At 50.0% G+C, this 21,944-nt stretch overlaps 1 protein-coding gene across 2 annotated transcripts; it reads right to left on the reverse strand.

Annotated features, from left to right (window-relative positions):
* Positions 1-1,305: 1,305 nt before the first annotated feature.
* Positions 1,306-21,005, reverse strand: REM1 (RRAD and GEM like GTPase 1). Of its 2 annotated transcripts, none has more exons than XM_081011546.1 (5): positions 20,707-21,005; positions 13,549-13,891; positions 11,747-11,829; positions 8,306-8,488; positions 1,306-3,716 (listed from the first exon to the last, which is right to left on the reverse strand). In XM_081011546.1, the coding sequence occupies exons 2-5, from the start codon at positions 13,886-13,888 to the stop codon at positions 3,480-3,482; spliced, it is 843 nt and encodes a 280-aa protein (XP_080867672.1). In that variant the 5' UTR covers positions 13,889-13,891; positions 20,707-21,005; the 3' UTR covers positions 1,306-3,479. The 2 variants fall into 2 exon arrangements, with proteins under 2 accessions (XP_080867672.1, XP_080867671.1); XM_081011545.1 differs by having other exon boundaries at positions 8,278-8,488; positions 20,707-21,002.
* Positions 21,006-21,944: the final 939 nt, after the last annotated feature.

Below are 21,944 nucleotides of genomic sequence, written 5' to 3' on the forward strand. Positions count from 1 at the left end.
CCAGAGGTCTGTTGTTAACCTGAAACTGTTCTTAACCTGAAGCACCACTTTAGCTAATGGGGCCTCCTGCTGCTGCCGTGCTGCCAGAGCACCATTTCTGTTCTCATCCTGAAGCAAAGTTCTTAACCCCCGGTACTATTTCTGGGTTAGCGGAGTCTGTAACCTGAAGTGTCTGTAACCCAAGGTACCACTGCATCAAACATTAAAAGCTTCCCTAAAGAGGGTTGCCTTCAGATGTCTTCTAAAAGTCTGGTAGTTGTTGTTCTCTTTGACATCTGGTGGGAGGATGTTCCACAGGGCGGGTGCCACTATCAAGAAGGCCCTCTGCCTGGTTCCCAGTAACTTGGCTTCTCGCAGCGAGGGAACCGCCAGAAGGCCCTCGGCACTGGACCTCAGTGTTCGGGCAGAACGATGGGCGTGGAGGCGCTCCTTCAGGTCTACTGGACCGAGGCCATTTAGGGCTTTAAAGATCAGCACCAATACTTTGAATTGTGCTCGGAAACGTACTGGGAGCCAATGCAGGTCTTTCAAGACCGGTGTTATATGGTCTCGGCGGCTGCTCCCAGTCACCAGTCTAGCTGCCGCATTCTGGATTAGTTGCAGTTTCCGGGTCACCTTCAAAGGTAGCCCCACGTAGAGCCCCACATAGCGCGCATTGCAGTAGTCCAAGCGGGAGATAACTAGAACATGCACCACTCTGGCGAGAAAGTCTGCGGGCAGGGAGGGTCTCACCCTGTGTACCAGATGGAGCTGGTAGACAGCCACCCTGGACACAGAATTGACCTGCGCCTCCATGGACATCTATGAGTCCAAAATGACTCCCAGGCTGCGCACCTGGTCCTTCAGGGGCACAGTTACCCCATTCAGGACCAGGGAGTCCTCCCCAACTGCCTGCCTCCTGTCCCTTCAAAACAGCACTTCTGTCTTGTCAGGATTCAACCTCAATCTGTTCTCTGCTGGGCCTGCACACCAGAAACTGGTCCAGGCAAGGATGATCAGCTGCTTGTTTTGGTGAGAGCAGTTGCCTTTCTCCTCCTGACAAGATTAATGTCCGCAGAGTGCCTCCTCCGCTCTGCTCGCCTCCTTAAACAAAGCCTGGCTGCTCCCACCAGCGATGGAAACTTCTGACCTGACCCTGAGAAGGAGCCGATCCCCTGAGCTGAAATCAGCCCTGCTGGCTCCGGGCCCGATTAAGCCACCCGTAACCTCTCCTTGCAAAGGCAGCACATATTCCCCGCTGAACCCTCCCAAGGGGTAGAAACTCCACCAGTTTTGCTTTCGTTTGGAGGAGTAAAACCAGGAGGCTCGGCCGTAGTTGCTTTATTTACAAATGTACAAGCAGTGCCTACTGGAAAAAAGCAGACACTTACTAAACGTTTTCGGGTTTTTGTAAAAAGGCAGTAAATTCCCAGAAAACCTTTTGGACAGTTCTAAACACACACAAACATACCCTCTTGCGGAATTTTGCACCACCAGTTCTGAACACAAGAAGAGACCCTCCAATTGTCCCCACTTTCCAGGGATAGTCTCGGATTTAGAAAAGCCGCCCCGGTTTCGGATTTGATCCCAAAATGTCCTGCTTTTCCTTAAGACGTCCCTGTTTTCAGCAGAGAAATGTTGGAGGGTATGGAGTTGTGCGACCCCCCCTGCGAGCCAAGGAGATAAGTAATTATACAATATTTTGGAAGACATCTGAAGGCAGCCCTGTATAGGAGAGGATTTTTTTTGATGTTTTATGTTTTATTATGTTTTCATATAAGGTGGAAGCTGCCCAGAGTGACTGGGGCAACCCAGTCAAATGGGCAGGATATAAATAATAAAATTATTATTATTACTATTTTTATTATTATTATTACAGTCATACCTCGGGTTGAAGTTGCTTCAGGTTGAGCGTTTTCGGGTTGCGCTCTGCGGCAACCTAGAAGTAACGGAACGCGTTATTTCCAGGTTTCGCCGCTCGTGCATGCGCAGATGCTCAAAATGATGCCATGCTCATGCGCAAAAGCGGTGAATCGTAACCCGCGCAGACGCAGGTTGTGTTCTGCTTTGGATGTGAACAGGGCTTTGGAACGGATCCCATTTGCATCCAGAGGTACCACTGTATTATTATTATTGAACAGGACCTCCCTATTTTCATTGGAGAAATGTTGGAGGGTATGCAAGAACCTTGTGCATCAGGCCAGTGGACCATCTAGTCCAGCATTCTGTTCTCACAGTGGCTGACCAGATGCACCCAATTGAAGCCTACAAGCAAGATCTGAGCACAACAGAAGTTGCCTCACCTGTGGTCTCTAGAAATTGGTATACAGAGGCATAGTGGCTCCGATGATGGAAGCAGAACACAGCCATTGTGGGTAGCAAAGGTAAAGGTAAAGGGACCCCTGACCATTAGGTCCAGTCGCGGACGACTCTGGGGTTGCGGCGCTCATCTCGCTTTACTGGCTGAGGGAGCCGGCGTACAGCTTCCGGGTCATGTGGCCAGCATGACTAAGCCGCTTCTGGCGAACCAGAGCAGCGCACGGAAATGCTGTTTACCTTCCTGCCGGAGCGGTACCTATTTATCTACTTGCACTTTGACGTGCTTTCGAACTGCTAGGTTGGCAGGAGCAGGGACCGAGCAATGGGAGCTCACCCCATCGCGGGGATTTGAACCGCAGACCTTCTGATTGGCAAGCCTTAGGCACTGTGGTTTAACCCACAGCGCCACCCGCGTCCAATCTGATAGATGCTGTCAAAAGAAAGGCATACTCCATGTCTGTACAAGAGGGAACCCCAGCCTGGCATCATTGTCCTATTTCAGAAACAAGGCAGGCGAAAGGATCGAGCAGGATAACAGCCTATTCTGGGATGCTTCCAAAGCAAAACAAGTGCCAGACGCAGGGGTAGTCAACCTAAGGCCCGGGGGCCAGATCCGGCCCAATCGCCTTCTAAGTCCGGCCCGTGGATGGTCCGGGAATGAGGGTGTTTTTACATGGGTAGAATGTGTGCTTTTATTGTGGAGCAGAGGAATCCCGTTCATTTTTCTCTCTCCAAAATATAGTCCGGCCCCCCACAAGGTCTGAGGGACGGTGGACCGGCCCATGGCTGAAAAAGGTTGCTGACCCCTGGGCGAGAGCCTGCCATCTCCCCCAGAATCCACACTATGGTCCCAGTTCAATGCTCTGCCTTCTGATGCAGTCAGAGGTGCCACTCGAAGTCCTTCCTCCATCACCCAAAATGGTTCTGGGAGGACCCTGCACATCTCCTTCTGGTTCCCCCTCAGTTTTTGGCTTCTCCCTATCGGAAGGCCGTGTCCTAAGAGAACCTAGCAAAGAAGAGAGTTTGCAAATGCCTACGGACATGTGGGAATGAAGCCCAGGAAAACTCCTGGAAAAACCAGAGGCAAGAGCAGGAGGAGGAAGAGGAGGAAGAGGAGAAGGACAGTGGCGTCCGGTTCGCTCAGAGCACGGAGAGGTCATGGCAGGACTTGGAGCGGACTTTCAGCGCCACCTTCTTGTTGTTGCGCGCCACCAGCCGGTCGAGGAAGCGGCGCACCTTCTTGGTGAGGCTCTCCTTGCGCTTGTAGAGAGACATGCGCCTCTCGTTGGCCTCCTTGCTGTCACGGCGCAGGCGGATCTGCCGCACCACCCCCTCAAAGAGCTCAGACACATTGTGCTGCAGGGCGGCGGACGTCTCGATGAACTTGCAGTCGAAGACCACGGCGCAGGCGCGGCCCTCTGCCGAGAGAAAAGAAGAAGAAGAAGAAGAGTTTGGATTTGATATCCCGCTTTATCACTACCCGAAGGAGTCTCAAAGCGGCTAACATTCTCCTTTCCCTTCCTCCCCCACAACAAACACTCTGTGAAGTGAGTGAGGCTGAGAGACTTCAGAGAAGTGTGACTGGCCCAAGGTCACCCAGCAGCTGCATGTGGAGGAGCAGAGACACGAACCCGGTTCCCCAGATTACGAGTCTACTGCTCTTAACCACCACACCACACTGGCAGCCGGTTAGGAGATGCTCCAGGCGAGCGGCAGGGAGAGACCCAGAGAACGTGAGGGCGTCAAAAGAGTCTGCCGGATCAGGCTCAGGCCCCTTGAGCCCACAGTGGCCAACCAGATGCCCTGGAAGGAAAGCAGCAAGCAGGATTCGAACGCAAGAGCCCTCTCCCCTCCAGTCGTTTCCAGCAGCTGGTATTCAAAAGCATTGCAGCCGCTACTAGCTATCGCTAGTCCTCTGCTCCTCTGCTCTTTCAAAGCCAAGGTTGGTGACCATCATTCCCTCCTGCAGAAGGGAGTTCCGTAGTTTAACTATGCGCTGCATGTAGAAGGACGTCCTTTTATCTGTACTGAATCTTTCAACATTTAAGGGTAGGCCTTCCCATCTCCGGACCAAACCCAACACCAGGAAAACCCAGCTACGAAACCTAAATCGTGGTATCTTCTACCATATGTGGTGCATGCTCTTGTTATCTCCCGCTTGCACAACTGCAATGCGCTCTATGTGGGGCTACCTTTGAAGGTGACCCAGAAACTACAACTAATCCAGAATGCGGCAGCTAGACTGGTGACTGGGAGCGGCCGCCAGGACCACATAACACCGGTCCTGAGAGATCTGCATTGCTTCCCATTACGTTTCCGAGCACAATTCAAAGTGTTGGTGCTGATCTTTAAAGCCCTAAACGGTCTCGGTCCTGTGTACCTGAAGGAGCGTCTCCACCCCCATTGTTGAGCCCGGACACTGAGATCCAGCGCCGAGGGCCTTCTGGCGGTTCCCTCATTGCGAGAAGCCAAGTTACAGGGAACCAGGCAGAGGGCCTTCTCGGTGGTGGCGCCCGCCCTGTGGAATGTCCTCCCACCAGATGTCAAAGAGAAAAACAACTACCAGACTTTTAGAAGACACCTGAAGGCAGCCCTGTTTAAGGAAGCTTTTAATGTTTGATGCATTACTGTATTTTAATATTTTTTTGGAAGCCGCCCAGAGTGGCGGGGTATAAATAATCAATTATTGTTAATATTATTATTATTATTACTTGTAAAGCTGTAAAGGCTTTCTGGGAAATGATATATAATGAGTTAAAGAAAATGTTTAAAAACACTTTTGTTAAAAAAACCAGAAGCCTTTTCACTGAGTATAGTAGGTGAAGAGATACCACAAAAAGAGAGATAAAAGACTGTTTATGTATGCAACAACTGCTGCAAGAACTCTTTTAGCCCAAAAATGGAAACCACAAGAAGTACCAACGAAAGAAGAGGGGCAGATGAAAACGATGGGACTTTGAGGAACTGGCAAAGCTGACGTGAAAAATCCGAAACCAGCATGATCAAGTATTCCAAAATGACTGGAGTAAATTTAACAACCCTAGTAGGGTTATCTGAAGACGTGTCATGAGAAGTTTCTTACCTTTCTATATTTAAATTGTGAGGTATTTTGTAATGAGTTATATTAGAACTGGAAAATATATAAAATGCTGTGATATCAAGGTTAGTTTTGAAAGCCAAGTGGTGGGAGCGAAGGAAGTTGACAGGCTCTAAAGAGCCAAAGGAGTAAAGTGGATAATAATAGTGTGATTATATATGTTTAAATGGGAAATTAATAAAAATTATTAAAAAAACAAAAACAAAACAAGACCTAAATCGGATCCCTCCATGCATGGGTGTAGCCAGGATTTTTGTTGGGCGGGGCAGGCCTTTGTGGGTGGGGGGAGAATCTCAGTTAGCTATGTATTTTTATTGATTTTTTTATTGATTGGTGGGGGCTAGCTGCCCCTCCCTGCCCCCTGGCTACACCCATGTCTCCATGCAACCCGTTTATTCAGTGTTATGTACTAAGTTGAATAGGATCCAAAATGCAGCAGTCTGATTGGTCCTAGAACAATAGAATCCAGAATGCAGCAGTCTGATTTGTCCACAGGAGCCACCCAATCATGCTCCAGGTGGAAGTAAATCCGCAACCTGATTGGCCTACAGGAGAATCCCAGAATTAGCCAGTCATGTGGGGCCCCTTTTGTAAATAATGTATATAAAGCAGATATTCTGGGGGAACTTCCATTCCTCCTCGCCACTATGAGCTGAATAAAGAGCATGAAATCCACTCTTGACTCTGAGTATATTTCATTCAGGTTTCATCCGAATCTGCTTGCACAAAGTTTATGAAGGGGTTAGATTATATCCGGTCTTTATAGGGTGGAAACCCTGTGTCCATCCTAATACAGTGGTACCTTGGGTTAATAACTTAATTCGTTCCGGAGGTCCGTACTTAACCTGAAACTGTTCTTAACCTGAGGTACCACTTTAGCTAAAAGGGCCTCCAGCTGCTGCCGCGCCACTGGAGCACGATTTCTGTTCTTATCCTGAAGCAAAGTTCTTAACCTGAAGCACTATTTCTGGGTTAGTGGAGTCTGTAACCTGAAGTGTATGTAACCTGAAGCGTATGTAACCCGAGGTACCACTGTATTGTCGTGGGCTGTTTGCACATCTTCCCACTAATAATTCATTCATCCCAAACTTCTCCGTGCATCTCACTGTCGCTTTCCAAATGGCAAAGGGCAAAATGGTTTTTTAAAAAAAATTGATTTGTTGCACTTGGGCAACTGAAGGCTTTAATCCACTTTAAATATGCAAAGCATTAAGTTCTGGTACATGTGCCTTCCTTCCCACAAAATACTGTCAGTCTGGAGGCACTGAGGTTATTTCTAGGGATTAAAGAAATCTAAAGTCAATTAATCAAATGTGCTTTTATCAAGTCTGTGTGCAAACATTTGCTTTTGGCCAAGAGACCTCCGGGGGCTGTGGGGATTCACACTTTCGTTTGTTTCCAGACATTCCAAGACATCTCGGGGGAGACTATGCTATCAAGTAGCTTTCATTTATGGATACTGTATTTCTTTTAAAATTATATACCATATTTTTCCGTGTATAAGATGCCCCCTATTTTGGGGGACTCAAATTTAAGATAGTGGGGGGTGGGGAGATGGCACAAAGTTGTTGAGCTTCTTTTAGGTGGGAATGCCGAAAATCGCTCACCCACACGCATCACGAAATCTGCATCACGTCTGTCCCCTCACTGGCAGAAGCTGCCAATCGCCCGCCAAAATGACGCAGCGTCGGACCCTATGCACGACCTACCCATGTCTAAGACGACCCCCACTTTTTAGCATGATATTTAAGGAAATAAACCTAGTCTTATACAGTGGACAGTCGGGTTGCGAACGTGATCCATGCAGGAGGCATGTTCGCAACCTGCAGCGTTCGCAACCTGTGACCCGCGCATCTGCGCACGTGTGGGTTGCAATTTGGCACTTCTGTGCAAAGCACGATTTAGCACTTCTGCTCATGCACAAGCACCGAAACCCGGAAGTAACCCGTTGCGGTACTTCCGGGTTCAGCACGGTGTGCAACCCGAAATCACACAACCCGAATCATCTGTAACCCGAGGGATGACTGTACACGGAAAAGTACGGTACAGTCATACCTTGGGTTACAGATGCTTTAGGTTGTGTTTTATTGAGTTGCGGGCCGCCGATATCCAGAAGTACCGGAGCGGGTGGCTTCCGGGTTTCGGCGGTCGAGCATGTGCAGAAGCGCTAAATCGCGCTTTGTGCATGCGCAGAAGTGCCAAATTGCAATCCGTGCACCCACTGTATGTACTGTATATTTTGCTCCATAAGATACACTTTTTTCTCCTAAAAAGTAAGGAGAAATCTCTGTGCGTCTTATTGAGCGAATGTGTGGCTGATCGCTGGCTCCCTTTCCGACCCAGCCCCCTTGCCTAGGTCTCCATTGTTGAATGTTCTGCAGACAGAGGCTGTTTGTTTCCCCAGCAACATGTGACTGGCTGATTAGATTGTCTGGAAACTGTAGAAATGGCTCGCTTTCCTAAAGAAGCTGCAGAACTGTGAGTTGAACCGCATAAAAACAGGATTTTTTCCCTTTGCAAAGTATGCTCAACAACTTTGAGCTGATCCTCAAAAAAGGAGCTTTTCCCCTTTGTAAAAGAAGCTGCACAACTGTGAGCTGATCCCTGCAAAAACGGGACTTTCCCCCCTTTCCTCCTCTAAAAATTAGGTGTGTCTTATGGTCAGGTGCGTCTTATGGAGTGAAATTCCACAGTTTGAAAACAACCTTTCGGGGCACATTGCCGTCACAAGGCAGCGTAGGATAAATTGAGAAACAAAACAGCATACTGCCAAATTGCCTTTCTCCTTGCTTTTCTCCTTCTCCCTCCCGCCGCCCCCCAAAATAAAGCAGGATTCCTCCCGAGGCCCCACATGGGTCCATCCCAAGCCCTTTTCCACCCACCTTCCACAGACACCTCTCGGGAGCGCACCAGGTCTGTCTTGTTCCCCACCAGGATGATGGGGATGTTCTCTGCCTGACGGGTCCTGCGCAGCTGGATCCGGAGCTCGGAGGCGCTTTCGAAGCTCCCCCGGTCGGTGATGGAGTAGACGATGACGTAGGCGTTGCCCACCTGCATGCAGTAGTTGTGGAACCAGTTGTCTTCCTCCGGGGCCTGTGGGAAAGGCAAAAGGGCAACTTAGCACGGCTCCCCAGGGCAGCAGCGGTGGCTCTGGAAGCGGCAGGAGGAGGGTTCTGTAGGGGTGCAAATATCCAAAGTGTGTGGAATCGGGTGGGATTACTATGAGAAATTATAAAATATGCATCAAGCCATTGTGTCCGTGGTGAAAGCACTGCGTTGACTGGGTTTGATTCATTGACAATAATTTCTGATCAAATCCCACAAGCCTCTGCACCTCTGCCATTTGCTTTCTCTACACCTTACAGGCACGTATCAGCATTCTAAATACACAGGCCAGTTGCTTCATCGGGCATCCTGGGTCATAAAGATAGGAGGTAGCTTTGATGTAGTTTGTTAATCTTTAGCTAGATCTTGCCAACAAAGGTCCGTCTAGTTAAAGCTATCGTTTTCCCAGTATTGATGTATGGAAGTGAGAGCTGGATCATAAAGAAGGCTGATCACCGAAGAATGGATGCTTCTGAATTCTCAGCCTTCGCCAACCTGGTGCCCTCCAGAACTTTTTGGACTACCATTCCCATCATCCCCAGTCCAAAACAACTGGAAGGACCCCAGACTGGTGAAACATGGGCCAGATGATCCAGCGTAGGGCACGTTGTCTGTGGTTTTTTCCCGGGCTGGAGTTCCGGCTGTGAGTTTCTGCCCGCGTTGCATGTGGGAGCATCCATTGATCACTTTACATTTGTCACGGCTGCTTCATCTCCAAAAGCTTTCGATGGGAAGCAATCAATTAAAAACAAGTGCAAAACATTCCATTAGATTGAGAGCCGGCCGGGTGGAGAGGCACACAGCTGGGGAAAAAGCTGCAATGTTCCCGATTCAGTTCCCTCGAATCATGAGGTTGCCCTAGTCAGGCTTCTGTTGCATGGAGATAAGAGTGGCCTACCCTACAGGGTTGTTGTAAGGCTGGGAGAGTGGAAGTGGCTGGCAGCGTCTCAAGGGCCAGAGTGAGAGGTCTAGTGTCCTGGAAACCGCAACGAATCCAGAATGCGGCAGCTAGACTGGTGACTGGGAGCGGCTGCCGAGACCACATAACACCGGTCTTGAAAGACCTACACTGGCTCCCAGTACGTTTCCGAGCACAATTCAAAGTGTTGGTGCTGACCTTGAAAGCCCTAAATGGCCTTGGTCCAGTATACCTGAAGGAGCATCTCCACCCCCATCGTTCACCTCAGACACTGAGGTCCAGCTCCGAGGGCCTTCTGACGGTTCCCTCACTGCGAGAAGCAAAGCTACAGGGAACCAGGCAGAGGGCCTTCTCGGTGGTGGCACCCACCCTGTGGAACGCCCTCCCATCAGATGTCAGAGATAAATAACTACCTGACATTTAGAAGACATCTGAAGGCAGCCCTGTTCAGGGACGTTTTTAGTGTGTGACATTTTGATGTATTTTTAATCTTTGTTGGAAGCCACCCAGAGTGGCTGGGGAAACCCAGCCAGATGTGCAGGGTACAAAAAAGAAATTATTATTATTATTATTATTATTATTATTATTACAGTGGTACCTCGGGTTACATACGCTTCAGGTTACATACGCTTCAGGTTACAGACTCCACTAACACAGAAATATTACCTTGGGTTAAGAACTTTGCTTCAGGATGAGAACAGAAACCGTGCTCTGGTGGCGCGGCAGCAGCAGGAGGCCCCATTAGCTAAAGTGGTGCTTCAGGTTAAGAACAGTTTCAGGTTAAGAACGGACCTCCAGAACGAATTAAGTACTTAACCCGAGGTACCACTGTATTATTATCTTAGCCAGCATAAATGAGCTGCAACTTTCTTCCTTCCCTACATCCCTGAGCTAGTTCCATTTTGCAGCTTTGCAGGGATGCCTAACCATTTCCAAACAGAAAAGTGTTTTTGCTGCCCCCGTGCCCAGCTGCAGAGACAAAGCCAGGCTGCTTCCATTCCTCGTCCAGATGTTGCACACCTGCAGGATCAGTCCGGTACCTTGCTGTTGCCTTTCCTGTTCCTACGGGGCGGCATCTTGTTTGGGTTGGTTTTGTGTTGCTTCCGCTGCGCTGAGCAGGCAGCCCGGGATGGCTTGGAAGAGAAGCTCCCCGGGCAGGAAGAGGCCACTGACGGATCGACAAGGAGGCTGTGTCAAACAGGGCCCAGAGGCAGAAGCTTTTAATCTGCAGACAGACAGGGCAGCGCGCACTCTCTCTCTCTCTCTCTCTCTCTCTCTCTCTCTCTCTCTCTCTCTCTGTGTGTGTGTGTGTGTGTAAAAGGACAATGGCACTTCCAGCAAGAGCTGGCTGGATGAAGCAGAGCAGACAATTCAGTCGCCCAGAAGCCAGAGATGTGTGTTCTCTTGCCTCGGACCGCCATGATCCTAGCCTGGTCCTGTGGTCTAAACCAGGGGTCAGCAAACTTTTTCAGCAGGGGGCCGGTCCACTGTCCCTCAGACCTTGTGGGGGGCCGGACTATAGTTTGGAAAAAATATATGAACACATTCCTATGCCCCACAAATAACCCAGAGATGCATTTTAAATAAAAGGACACATTCTACTCATATAAAAACACGCTGATTCCCGGACCATCCGCGGGCCGGATTTAGAAGGCGATTGGGCCAGATCCGGCCCCCGGGTCTTAGTTTGCCTACCCATGTCCTAGCAGATCTCTCCTCAATTTAGGTCATTTGTTCAGCACTTTTAGTAAGCTTCCCATGTTCCCATGCAAAATAATCACTTTCCGAGTCGAACAGTCAGAGAAGAAGAAGAAGAAGAAGAAGAAGAAGAAGAAGAAGAAGAAGAAGAAGAAGAAGAAGAAGAAGAAGAAATTATTTATACCCCACCCATCTGGCTGGGTTTCCCCAGCCACTCTGGGCGGCTTCCAACAGAACACTAAAATACAATAACCTATTAAACACTAAAAGCTTCCCTGAACAGGGCTGCCTTCAGATGTCTTCTAAAAGTCTGGTAGTTGTTTTTCTCTTTGACATCTGCTGGGAGGGCATTCCACAGGGCGGGGGCCACTACCGAGAAGGCCCTCTGCCTGGTTCCCTGGATCATACTTCCATCAGGCTCCTCCCTGCAATGTCCCCTGGCATCAGCTATTCCATCAGGCTGCAGCAGAGGAAGGAAAGGGAAGCGCTTCTCTATCAGCTTAGTTTAAGAGAGCAGCACCTTTTAGCTCCTCCTCTCCCTGAAGTTTTCCCCTTCTGTTTCCCCATTCTATGAATCCTCCTTGCTAGTTGTGCAATCTAGTCGTGATCTATCAAGACCATTGGCCTACCCGCTTCTCAGCTTCCCAGGTGTCAATCACCATCAACGTTGTCTCCTCGCCGTCCACCGATAAGGTGCGCTCGTAGGTATCCTCTGAAAAGAGCAGAAAAGGTCAGGATCAGCCGGGAATGGTCACCCTGAGGAACAGAAGCTGCACCTACCCCAGAAAACTTCATTGGGCCCAGCGCATGACACCTTATTCATGCAGCGCGTCGTTAGACTGTGGAACTCCCTCCCACAGGAGACCGTGACGGCCAAATTCAGGGATGAGAGAGGGCTATTGAAGACTCCTAGCCAGGAGGTCTATGCTTTGCCCTCCACAATTGGAGGCAGCAGTTGGAGGCACCAAAGACCACCTGCTGGAAACTACAGGATGGGAGAGGACTGCTCTTGTGCCTGAATCCTGCTTGTGAGTTTCCCATAATGGGTATCTGGTTGGCCATTGTGAGAACAGGATGCTGGACTGGATGGGCCATGGACCTGATCCAGCAGGCTCTCCTTAAGGGCAAGAGGTGTAAATGATCCTTGTCAAGAGAAGCAGAGGTGACCTCAGTGGCCAGGAGCGTCAGTGGCGTAGCGTGGGTTGTCAGCACCCGGGGCAAGGCAAGTAATTTGCGCCCCCTAACCCATGGATTTGCGCCCCTAACCCTAACCCCCAGATGTTGCGCCCGGTGTGGCCGGCCCCCCCTGCACCCCCCACGCTACGCCACTGAGGAGCGTCTATCACTGGGGGCAGCAAGGTTTGCCGGCCAGGGGCTGGATCACTCCCACAGAGATTGTCCGTGAGCTGGACTGGCACAGCTTTGTTAGAAGCCACCCAGAGTGGGTGCAGAAACCCAGCTAGATGAGCGGGGTATAAATTATTATTATTATTATTATTATTATTATTATTATTATTATTAACAAGGAAATAAACTGAGTGATGCTAGTTCACACCACTGATACTCCACAAGGGCTTTTTCTAGGCAGTTTGAACCCGCCCCCCAGCCCCCTCTCATTCCTCCCCAGCCCCCCACAAATTGGTGTAAGGGACAGTTGGTCCCTTACCTTTCCCTCCCCGACCTGGCCACAGTGATCCATGTGACGGTCATCTCCAGGCTTGACTACTGTAATTGTCTCTACGCGGGGCTGCCCTTGAAGCTGTCCCAGAAACTCCAGCGGGTGCAGAATGCTGCAGCGAGGCTCCTCACGGGGTCTCTGCCATGGGAGCATATTCACCCAGTGCTTTTCCAGCTGCACTGGCTCCCGGTGGAGTACAGGGTCAGGTTCAAGGTGCTGGTTTGGACCTTTAAAGCCCTTCATGGCCTAGGACCCTCGTACCTATGGGACCGCCTCTCCCGGTATGCCCCACGGAGGACCTTAAGGTCCATATATAGCAACACCCTAGAGGTCCCTAAGGAAGTCAGATTAACCTCTACCAGAGCCAGGGCCTTTTCAACACTGGCTCCTCCCTGGTGGAACGCTCTGTCTCATGAGACCAGGGCCCTGCAGGATCTGATTTCTTTCCGCAGGGCCTGTAAGACAGAGTTGTTCCACCTGGCCTTTGGCTTGGAGCCAATTTGATTCCCTCCCTCTCTTTTTTCTTTTCCTTCTCCTCCTGCGATGAGGCTACATTTTAATATTTTAATGTTCCATTATTTTAATGTTGTATTTTATTTTTGTTTTTAAGTTGTAATCATTCATCTTGTTTTTATTATTGCTTGTAAGCCGCTCTGAGCCCGGCCTTGGCTGGGGAGGGCAGGGTATAAATAAAAATTATTATTATTATTATTATTATTATTATTATTATTATTAATCACACGGCAGCCCTACCTCTCTGCTGCTCAGGCAGATCCTTGTCTTGAACCCCAGCAAAGAGGTACATCAGGCTGGTCTTGCCCACGCCAGGGTCGCCCAACAGCACCACGCGGTACAAGGATTCCCAGGACTCCTCAGAGTCGGAGGACTCGGACGACCAGCTGCCACGGGGCTCAGGCAAGTGGACTTTGGGGTCACAGGAGGATGACTGCCCCAGCTGCGGGTGGCCTGGTTCAGCCTGGCTGGGACGGACACTCAGCATCCCTGGGCGAGACCCATAGGGCATGGGCAGCGGGGTGCTGGCACGCCTTCTGGCAGGGCTGGCGCTGCCTCCTCGCTGGGTGTTCAGAGTCATCTTCTGCAACAGCAGGGAGAGAAAGAGAGAGGGAATCGATCTGAGATCAGCTCTTCTTTTGCCAATGGCTGCTTCCTCCCGAAGTGAGTGGTCCACAAAGTTCCCGGTCCACTTGCGTTGGAGGAGAAGTAACCGTTCTCAGAAGCCCTGCTTCTGTTTATCTGCCTTGGACACCAGCCCAAGGCAAACAGGCATAAATCATTCCCATCTGGGGCGGGGGGGGGGGGAGAGAAACCGTCCCGGAAGACGTTGCGTTACATCCAAACAACTTTCAAACTGCGGGGAGCAGGAGATTTCGACGCCAGCCGGATGGGCGGGCTGCTTGCAGAACTTCAAGGTAGGACCAGGATTGGGAAGGAGGGCGTCTCTCTCAGGCAGCGTCCCAAGAAACATCTCGTGGTCCATCTGGGATGCCGAGGCAGCACCCAAAAACGGCCTTGAGAATGACAGACCGTGTATATATGTATGTGTGGGTATAAATATATATCTCATATATAAACATGAGTCAGCAGGAGGGAGGCTCCAATTAGAAGCAGCTAGCCAAAGATGAACTTTTTCCAAACTTTTGGAGGGGGGGCACCACCCCCTTAGTTCCATAAACAGACCCCACCCTACCCTATAAAATGCATTTCTCAGAACAGCAGTTTGCACAACCCACTAAGGAAGAGAAAAGCACAGTGGGGTTCAAAACAGCAGCAATTAATTGCATTCAAAATCCCGGTCCAACTCTTTGGTTGAATTAATCCAACCAAACTGATGAACATGATCCCGCAACGCCAGCCTTGCAAAGCCTGAGGGTCACCTCCAGAGCCCCCACCCCAGCCTCTTAGTGCCCCCACCAGGTAATCCCACCACTGATGAAGCCCAACAACATCTGGAGGGCACCAGGTTGGCAAAGGCTGCTCCTGGTCAGTCAGTTTTATTGCACATAGCCAAAGGCTGCCGCAGTGTACACAGAATCATTCAACAATGAAAAGAAAATACGCTGGATTAATACAAAAAACTTAAAACATTTATATTATCAAGACATTACCTACTCTCAACAGAGCTATAAAAGTACCTTAATATGCAGGTTAAGACATTAAACAATAAAATCTATAGGCTAAAATCGTCACATGGCCACTAATATATTAAAAAATAATTAATACAATGTGCAATTATATTTGGAGTTTGGTGATAAAGATAGACTATAGCTTGATGTGAAGGTAAAGGTAAAGGGACCCCTGACCATTAGGTCCAGTCGTGGCCGACTCTGGGGTTGCGGCGCTCATCTTGCTTTATTGGCCGAGCGAGCCAGCGTACAGCTTCCGGGTCATGTGGCCAGCATGACTAAGCCGCTTCTGGCGAAACAGAGCAGCGCACGGAAACGCCGTTTACCTTCCTGCCGGACCGGTACCTATTTATCTACTTGCACTTTGAGGTGCTTTCGAACTGCTAGGTGGGCAGGAGCAGGGACCGAGCAACAGGAGCTCACCCCTTCGTGGGGATTCGAACCACCGACCTTCTGATCGGCAAGTCCTAGGCTCTGTGGTTTAACCCACAGCGCCACCCGCATCCCTTTTAGCTTGATGTAGATAGGGTCAAATAAATCCATCTCCTTTACAGTTGGTGGCTATCCTGGCTATATAATTTGCTCTAATTTTCCTAGCGGCAGTTGCAAAGAGTGATACACGCCAGGGGCTGCTCCTGGTGCCCCAATGAAAAAGAGGGCAAGGCTCCTGCCCGTTTAACAGGTGAGCTGAAGATGGCATTTCAGCTGGCAAAAAGGTGCAAGAGGCAGCCCTGTCCTCGCCTGCCTCTTGCCACCCTCCACCTCTCCAGTTTCATGCCCCAACAGATGCCCAACCTGTGCCCTTCCTTCCTGTAGCTCCACCTCCCTCCATTGTCCAAAGATCTCCTGAACCTACAAGCCTTTCTCCTATGCTGCCCACCTTATGCTAAGTGCCACTTATGCCCTTCTCAGGCCCCTCACCCACATCTCCCCAGATACCTCCTCATATGCCACCCAATTTGGCACAACCCCTCGCAATCACTCCTGACTTACCCAGCTGAAGAACATGGGGTTTAACTTCCAGTTCCAGACTCATTTCGGGACCTGTGTCTCTTTTTCAAGCTTGCATATGGAATGTTTTGAGGTTCCAATGGCAAAATACACACAGGCCCAGCGCCACTGGCTCTGAATTTTCATTTATTATTATGGCACATGCCATTTTTCAATCACTGGGCTACCCTGCAATCTAGACCAAGATGTCCACTCTGCCTGGGTGCCCCTTATGCCAGCTATGAACATCCTAACCAGCTTTTGCAGACTTCAGGAAGATGCAGCTGTCCCATACGGGAATCGAACTTGCAACCTTGGCATTACAGTATCAGCATCACATTCATCCAGTGCTTTACCAACTGCACTGGCTCCCGGTGGAGTACAGGGTCAGGTTTAAGGTGTTGGTTTTGACCTTTAAAGCCCTATGCGGCCTAGGACCCATGTACCTACGGGACTGCCTCTCCTGGTATGCCCCGCGGAGGACCTTAAGGTCCACAAATGACATTTTGGAGGTCCCAGGTCGCAAGGTGGTTAGATTGGTCTCAACTAGGGCCAGGGCCTTTTCAGTACTGGCCCCGACTTGGTGGAACGCTCTGTCCCAAGAAATTAGGGCCCTGCGGGACGTGACATCTTTCCGCAGGGCCTGCAAGACAGAGCTGTTCTGCCTGACTTTTGGTTCAGACTCAGTCTGACCCTTATGTTTCCCTCCCCTTACGGTCTTGATCTATTGGCTACTTTTAAAATGAGGCTGCATTTTAAATTGCATTTTAACCTATATTTAAAATGGTTTTTTTTTCTTCTTCTTTTTCCCTTATTATGTTTTTACTGTGATTTTATTGGTGTTAGCCGCCCTGAGCCTAGCTCTGGCCGGGGAGGGCGGGGTATAAATAAAATTATTTATTTTTATTATTATTATTATTATTATTATTATTATTATGCTCTAACCAACTGAGCTGCAAGTCCCATATGATGCTGACACTTCTGGGAGCATGACTAACAGTCAGGAATGTGCATGGTCATAGAAGCTCACTGTATGACAAAAATTATGTTATTGTGATGATGATGATCCTCATCATCACCATTTTTATTGCATTTATAGCTCCCATTTTTCTCCAAGGAACTCAAGCTGGTATACCTGGTTCTCCCCTCTTGGTTATCCCCCACAACAACCCTGTGAGGTAGAGTAGGCTGAGGGACAGTGACTGGCCCAAGGTCACCCAGTGAGCTACATGGCCAAGTGTGGATTGGAGTCCTGCCCTCCCAGGTCCCAGTCCAACACTCTAACCCAGGCATAGGCAAACTCGGCCCTCCAGATGTTTTCAGACTACAACTCCCATCATCCCTAGCTAACAGGACCGGTGGTCAGGGATGATGGGAATTGTAGTCTCAAAACATCCGGAGGGCCGAGTTTGCCTATGACTGCTCTAACCACTACACCACACTATTACTCATTTCTACAACGAAATGGTGCTTATTCCTAAGTAGGTGTGTTTCACATCAGGGCAGCAGAAGCAAACTCCATTTTCCTCATTGTAACCGTAAGGATGCTATGCTTCAAGCATTCTCAAAAGCACAAAAGTTCAACTTTTGTTTTACAATGAAGAGTAGCAAACTGTTTCTTGTTTGTTTCTGTTTTATTTTGGGGTTTGTTTGTTTTTGCGCTGACATGTCAGGAATGAAGCAGCAGTTGTCAAGCGTGGAATGGCAAGCATTTCACCCCAAGAAGAAAGAAAAATAAAGTCAAGCGTGCCTGGGCTCTCAGCTTCAGCCCTTTGGGTGTAAAACTACAGGATGTCAGAGATCTGCCTAGCAAGGTTGCTGCGGCACCTTTGAAGACTGTCACAAAGCACTGGCTACCATAAATTATAGTTGGCAGAATGCATCTCCCTTTCCAAAATACAGTGGCTTGACTGGTTCATTCTGCACATCTGGGATCAAGGTCCTGCAAGCAGTTTTGCTGTCTGGCACAAAGTGAAGCACCCCAATTGTTGCAAGACTCCTTTTCTCTAAGTCAAGTTCCTAGCCCTCGTGGACGCAAGGAAACTTGAAACCATGCAATTGGGTGGAATATCAGAGAACCAAAGGGGAACCTTGTTCTGCTCAGAAGGTTAAAGGAAAATCGAAAGCGGGTGACTTGTTAGGGCACAGCTCATAGTGTAGCAAAATAAGGAACATACTGTATATTAGGGGACAATAAAATCACCATGGTCAGGGTTTGCAGGGAGAATTCCATGCTCTGCAAAGCAATTCCCCAAGGCTCGCAGAAGAGCAAACTAACCAAAAGTCACTACGCACCAAGTTTTCCTGGGTGCAGAATCCAGATGCTACAGAACAATTTAGGGAAAAGGTGGGCAGATTGCAGGCTTTTTGTGGGGGCACTGGAGCCCCAATCTCCACCAGCCAAATCCTGGTGCAGAATTAAAGAACACTGAGACAGAATTAAAGAACACTGAGCCCACGAATGTGCTGTTGAGTATCCGAAGTGAGCAGCGATCACACACAAAATCCAAGCCTGGTTACTGTTCAGTATAATTTAGGAATGTGAGAGTTGCCATCGTTTTGTTGCTGGTATTGTTAAAACAACAGGGGATCAGAAACCGTCCCCAATCTACTGCAAATCACGCAGCGATCTGCCAGTAGATCCTGATTTCACCCCACACCTTGGCCTTTAGGGACAGCAGACCAGAGAGGAAAAGTTATCTCGACACACTTCATAAATGGGTGCCAGAAATGGCAGGGTTGGAGAGAAATGTCCAAATTTCCCCAAATTTCAGTGTCAGCTCTTCAGTCTCATCAGACTAGATTCCCCCCCCCCCCCACACACACACCGCACAAAGGCTGGAGACGAGATGGAGTGTTAGAGTAGCTCCATTTCCTTTAGAACAGTTTCTATCCAAATGTGATTTTGGTTTTAAATGCAGTGTAAGGTAGTCTCTATGGGAGTATATTATATTTAATTATGGGGTATCAGAGTTTTTAGGGGGCTAACCAGGCTGGGATAGCTGGGATAGCAGGCTTGTTGGCTTGTGAATGTCTGATGTAGTTTTTTCAATTTCGTTGTTCTGTACGGGACAATGACACTAAAGATTATCGTATTGTAAAGGAGGGGGGGGAACTGTGCTATTTTTCTAGAAAAAGAGGTGCCAGGTGTTCATCACGAACACCTCCCTTGTTCTCTTATAACGGCAATGGCACCCACCTGAGAGTGGGCCTGAACTGAGTTATGGCGAGTTCTGCCTGAAAAAAGCCCTGGGGAGGAATATGGCTTTGCTTACTTCCCAGTTAGCAGGAGCTGAGCCCCGGCTCCCCAGTTCCTATGTCTTAAGGAGGGAGGGGGGCCTGGACTTTATTTATAAGTTGGAAAGGAAGCAAAGGGCAAAGGATGTGAAAGTTAGCCGTTGGAAACAGATGAAAAACATCTCTGAATTGCTGGGAAGAGCCAGCCTGGACGGTGGGGGCTCCAGGGTCCTGGGGGAGAACCAGCAACCCCCATGCTAACCCACCCCCACTTTGCACATTGAGGAGGCAAGTTCAGTCTTGTTTAGGGCGGCTTTCAAGAATTGTTCCTGCCTCTCAGTTTTGCTTTGCTCCCGATGGCCTGGCTGTTTTCAGATTTTTGCCTGCTGCTGAATCAGCTTTATCAATATTAACTGCTGCCTTCCTTTTTTCCTCATTATAACCATTATCTCTGTCCTGACTTTGAGGATATAAATCCCACCAAGGGGGCTATGTATTCTATTTTGCTGGGGACCCTTTTTTAACAGCTGAAGTTGTGGATTTTTAGCAGCTGACAAACAAAATAGCTGGAGCCCTTCTCACTCCAAAAATTGTGTGTGTGTGTGTGTGTGTGTGTGTGTGTAACACAAGCAACAACATATCCTGTGGGGTTGTTTTCTTTTTTTTCCAACCCAGGGTCTGGTTTCATGGCAGTACCAGTAATCCAATGCCATGGCATGGTTTTGCCAGATTCCAAAACATGGTTAAAAATTCAGAAGGAAAGTTGTTTGCAATGAAGGACGCCATTGTCGTCGCTGAGGTGGCATCGAATTACACACATATACACACACTACACAGACCCTATGAACTGGCAACCAGTTTTCACTTCTGGGGTCCGGACCCTGGCATAAGAAGAATAAAGGCAAGAGTGCTCCAGAGCATGTGCAGAGAACATTTCCTTTTTGCTGATCTGAGCCCCACCACCGCCAGGCTAGGGCAAGCGGACTGAGCAGGCAGCGCCAGGCCTTGGCACGTCTCAGAGTATTAGGGCTGGGGAGGGGGATATTCGGAAACTCTCTCTCCGAGGGGCCACGGCTGCATCCGCGGTAGCCCCCCCAAGCCCCGAGGGAGAGATCCAACTTGTCCAGCGGACCCGGTTGCTCTGGACGAATACAGTCCTATCTGAAGCAAGAAGAGGCGGGCAGGCAAAGAGGCTGTCCAGAAGTCGTCAGCCCTGAGCGCACTCTGCGCGCGCTCAGGAGCCCTCTCGCCCGCATTCTTATCCCCCAAAGTTCGGAGCGGCGCCCTCCGCAAGTTTCCAAGAGAGAGCCCCGCTTTCCAGAGCCGGGCACTGCAAAGAGAGACTCCGGGATGGCGAGGGCTGCCGCGCCCGGATTTGGAGAGAGGACGGAGATGGCGGAGAGCGCGGACGGTCCTCGGTCCTCCTCGCCGGGGAAAGGCGACTCGCCGTCCGCCCCGTCTCCCGTGAAAGCTATCCAGCCAGCCCTTCTCTGCGGACGCGTGGAAAGTCTTTCCCCCCCCGCCGCCCTGATCTCCTTACCTCCGCCTGCTGCTGGCGGCTCCGTCGGCAGGGCGCTCTCAAGGGGTCCCCACGCGCGTAAAAGCGCACCGCCCGCGCGCCCCATCCACCGCGTCCAGCTCCATTGCACAGCGCCGCGGCGCGCCGAGGGAGGTACTTTTAAGCCCGGGGAGGTCCCTGCGCGCCGCTCCTGTTGGGACACACCCCCTGCCAAACCCAAGCGAGCCGCCCTCTCGGCCTCGGCCGGCGAGAGCGCCTCTGAGCGCGTGCAGACGGCCCCGCGTCTCTCAGGCGCGTGGCTGCCGGTGGCCTCGACGAGCGCCTCGGCTGGAGAAGCTAAAAGGATCCCCGCCCTCTGGATCAGGCCGAAGGTCCTTGAAAACGCGGGCGGGAGCGGGGTAACGCAGGCGCGCGGTGTTTATTCCCTTTTTATCAGATTAGAAAACTCCTCGCTTCTCAGGCACACGGCTCGGTGATCTCCGCGGTAGAGCAAGCAAGTGAGGAATAAGCAGTAAATAAACATCACCAGGACCCGTCGGACAAAGTCGATGTTGGGGGCATCCGAAGTTGTTGAGCATCTTTGGCGGATTCGTCAAATTTGTTGACGGTTTTTAAGGATAGCGCCCCCTGTTGAGCTTTATTTGGGGAAACCACAGGTAGAAATACCCTCCCAAAAAGAGGCCATTGCCCGCCCTCGCTTCCAGCTTTGCTTGTCAGCCACAAGATCACAAAGAAATATGAACTCGGCCAGCCTTTTCCAGCCAATGGCCCATCTAGTCCAGCGTCCTGTTCCCACAGTGGCCGACCAGATGCCTGCGGGGAAAGCAGCAAGCAGGATTCGAACACAGGAACCCGGCCCCCTCCTGGGGTTCCCAGCAACTGGGATTCAGAAGCATCGCTGCCTCCAGCTGTGGCGGCATGAATTACAGAAGTTGTCCCGGTTTCTGATTGGCTCCTGCACTGTCCTGCCTGTTCTCATAGGACGACCCTATTTTTCATCGGGAGAATGTTGGAGGGTACAGAGGTGCCCGTCAAAAGATGTTGGGGCCTGACTCCATCAGTCCCAGGCAGCCTGGCCTATGGGCATGGAAGGGGAGTTGGAGTTGAAGCTGGCATTTTCTGGAGCAGAGCATCCACGAGGCAGCTTTATTATTATTATTATTATTATTATTATTATGGGGACGCAGCATGGACACGGGAGTTGGAGATGAAGCTGGCATTTTCTGGAGCAGAGCATCCACAAGGCAGCTTGATAATAA

This window comes from Podarcis pityusensis, assembly GCF_964106645.2.
Source record: "Podarcis pityusensis genome assembly, chromosome: 6".
NCBI classification, from domain to species: domain Eukaryota; kingdom Metazoa; phylum Chordata; class Lepidosauria; order Squamata; family Lacertidae; genus Podarcis; species Podarcis pityusensis.

Excerpts from the sequence above, each read along its gene's own strand:
- REM1 (XM_081011545.1), bottom strand. The coding sequence starts at position 13,888 with ATGACTCTGAACACCCAGCGAGGAGGCAGCGCCAGCCCTGCCAGAAGG. Across the intron at positions 11,830-13,548 it reads TCTGCCTGAGCAGCAGAGAG|AGGATACCTACGAGCGCACC; the intron begins GTAGGGCTGCCG and ends TGCTCTTTTCAG. Across the intron at positions 3,717-8,277 it reads CCGAGAGGTGTCTGTGGAAG|AGGGCCGCGCCTGCGCCGTG; the intron begins GTGGGTGGAAAA and ends TTCTCTCGGCAG.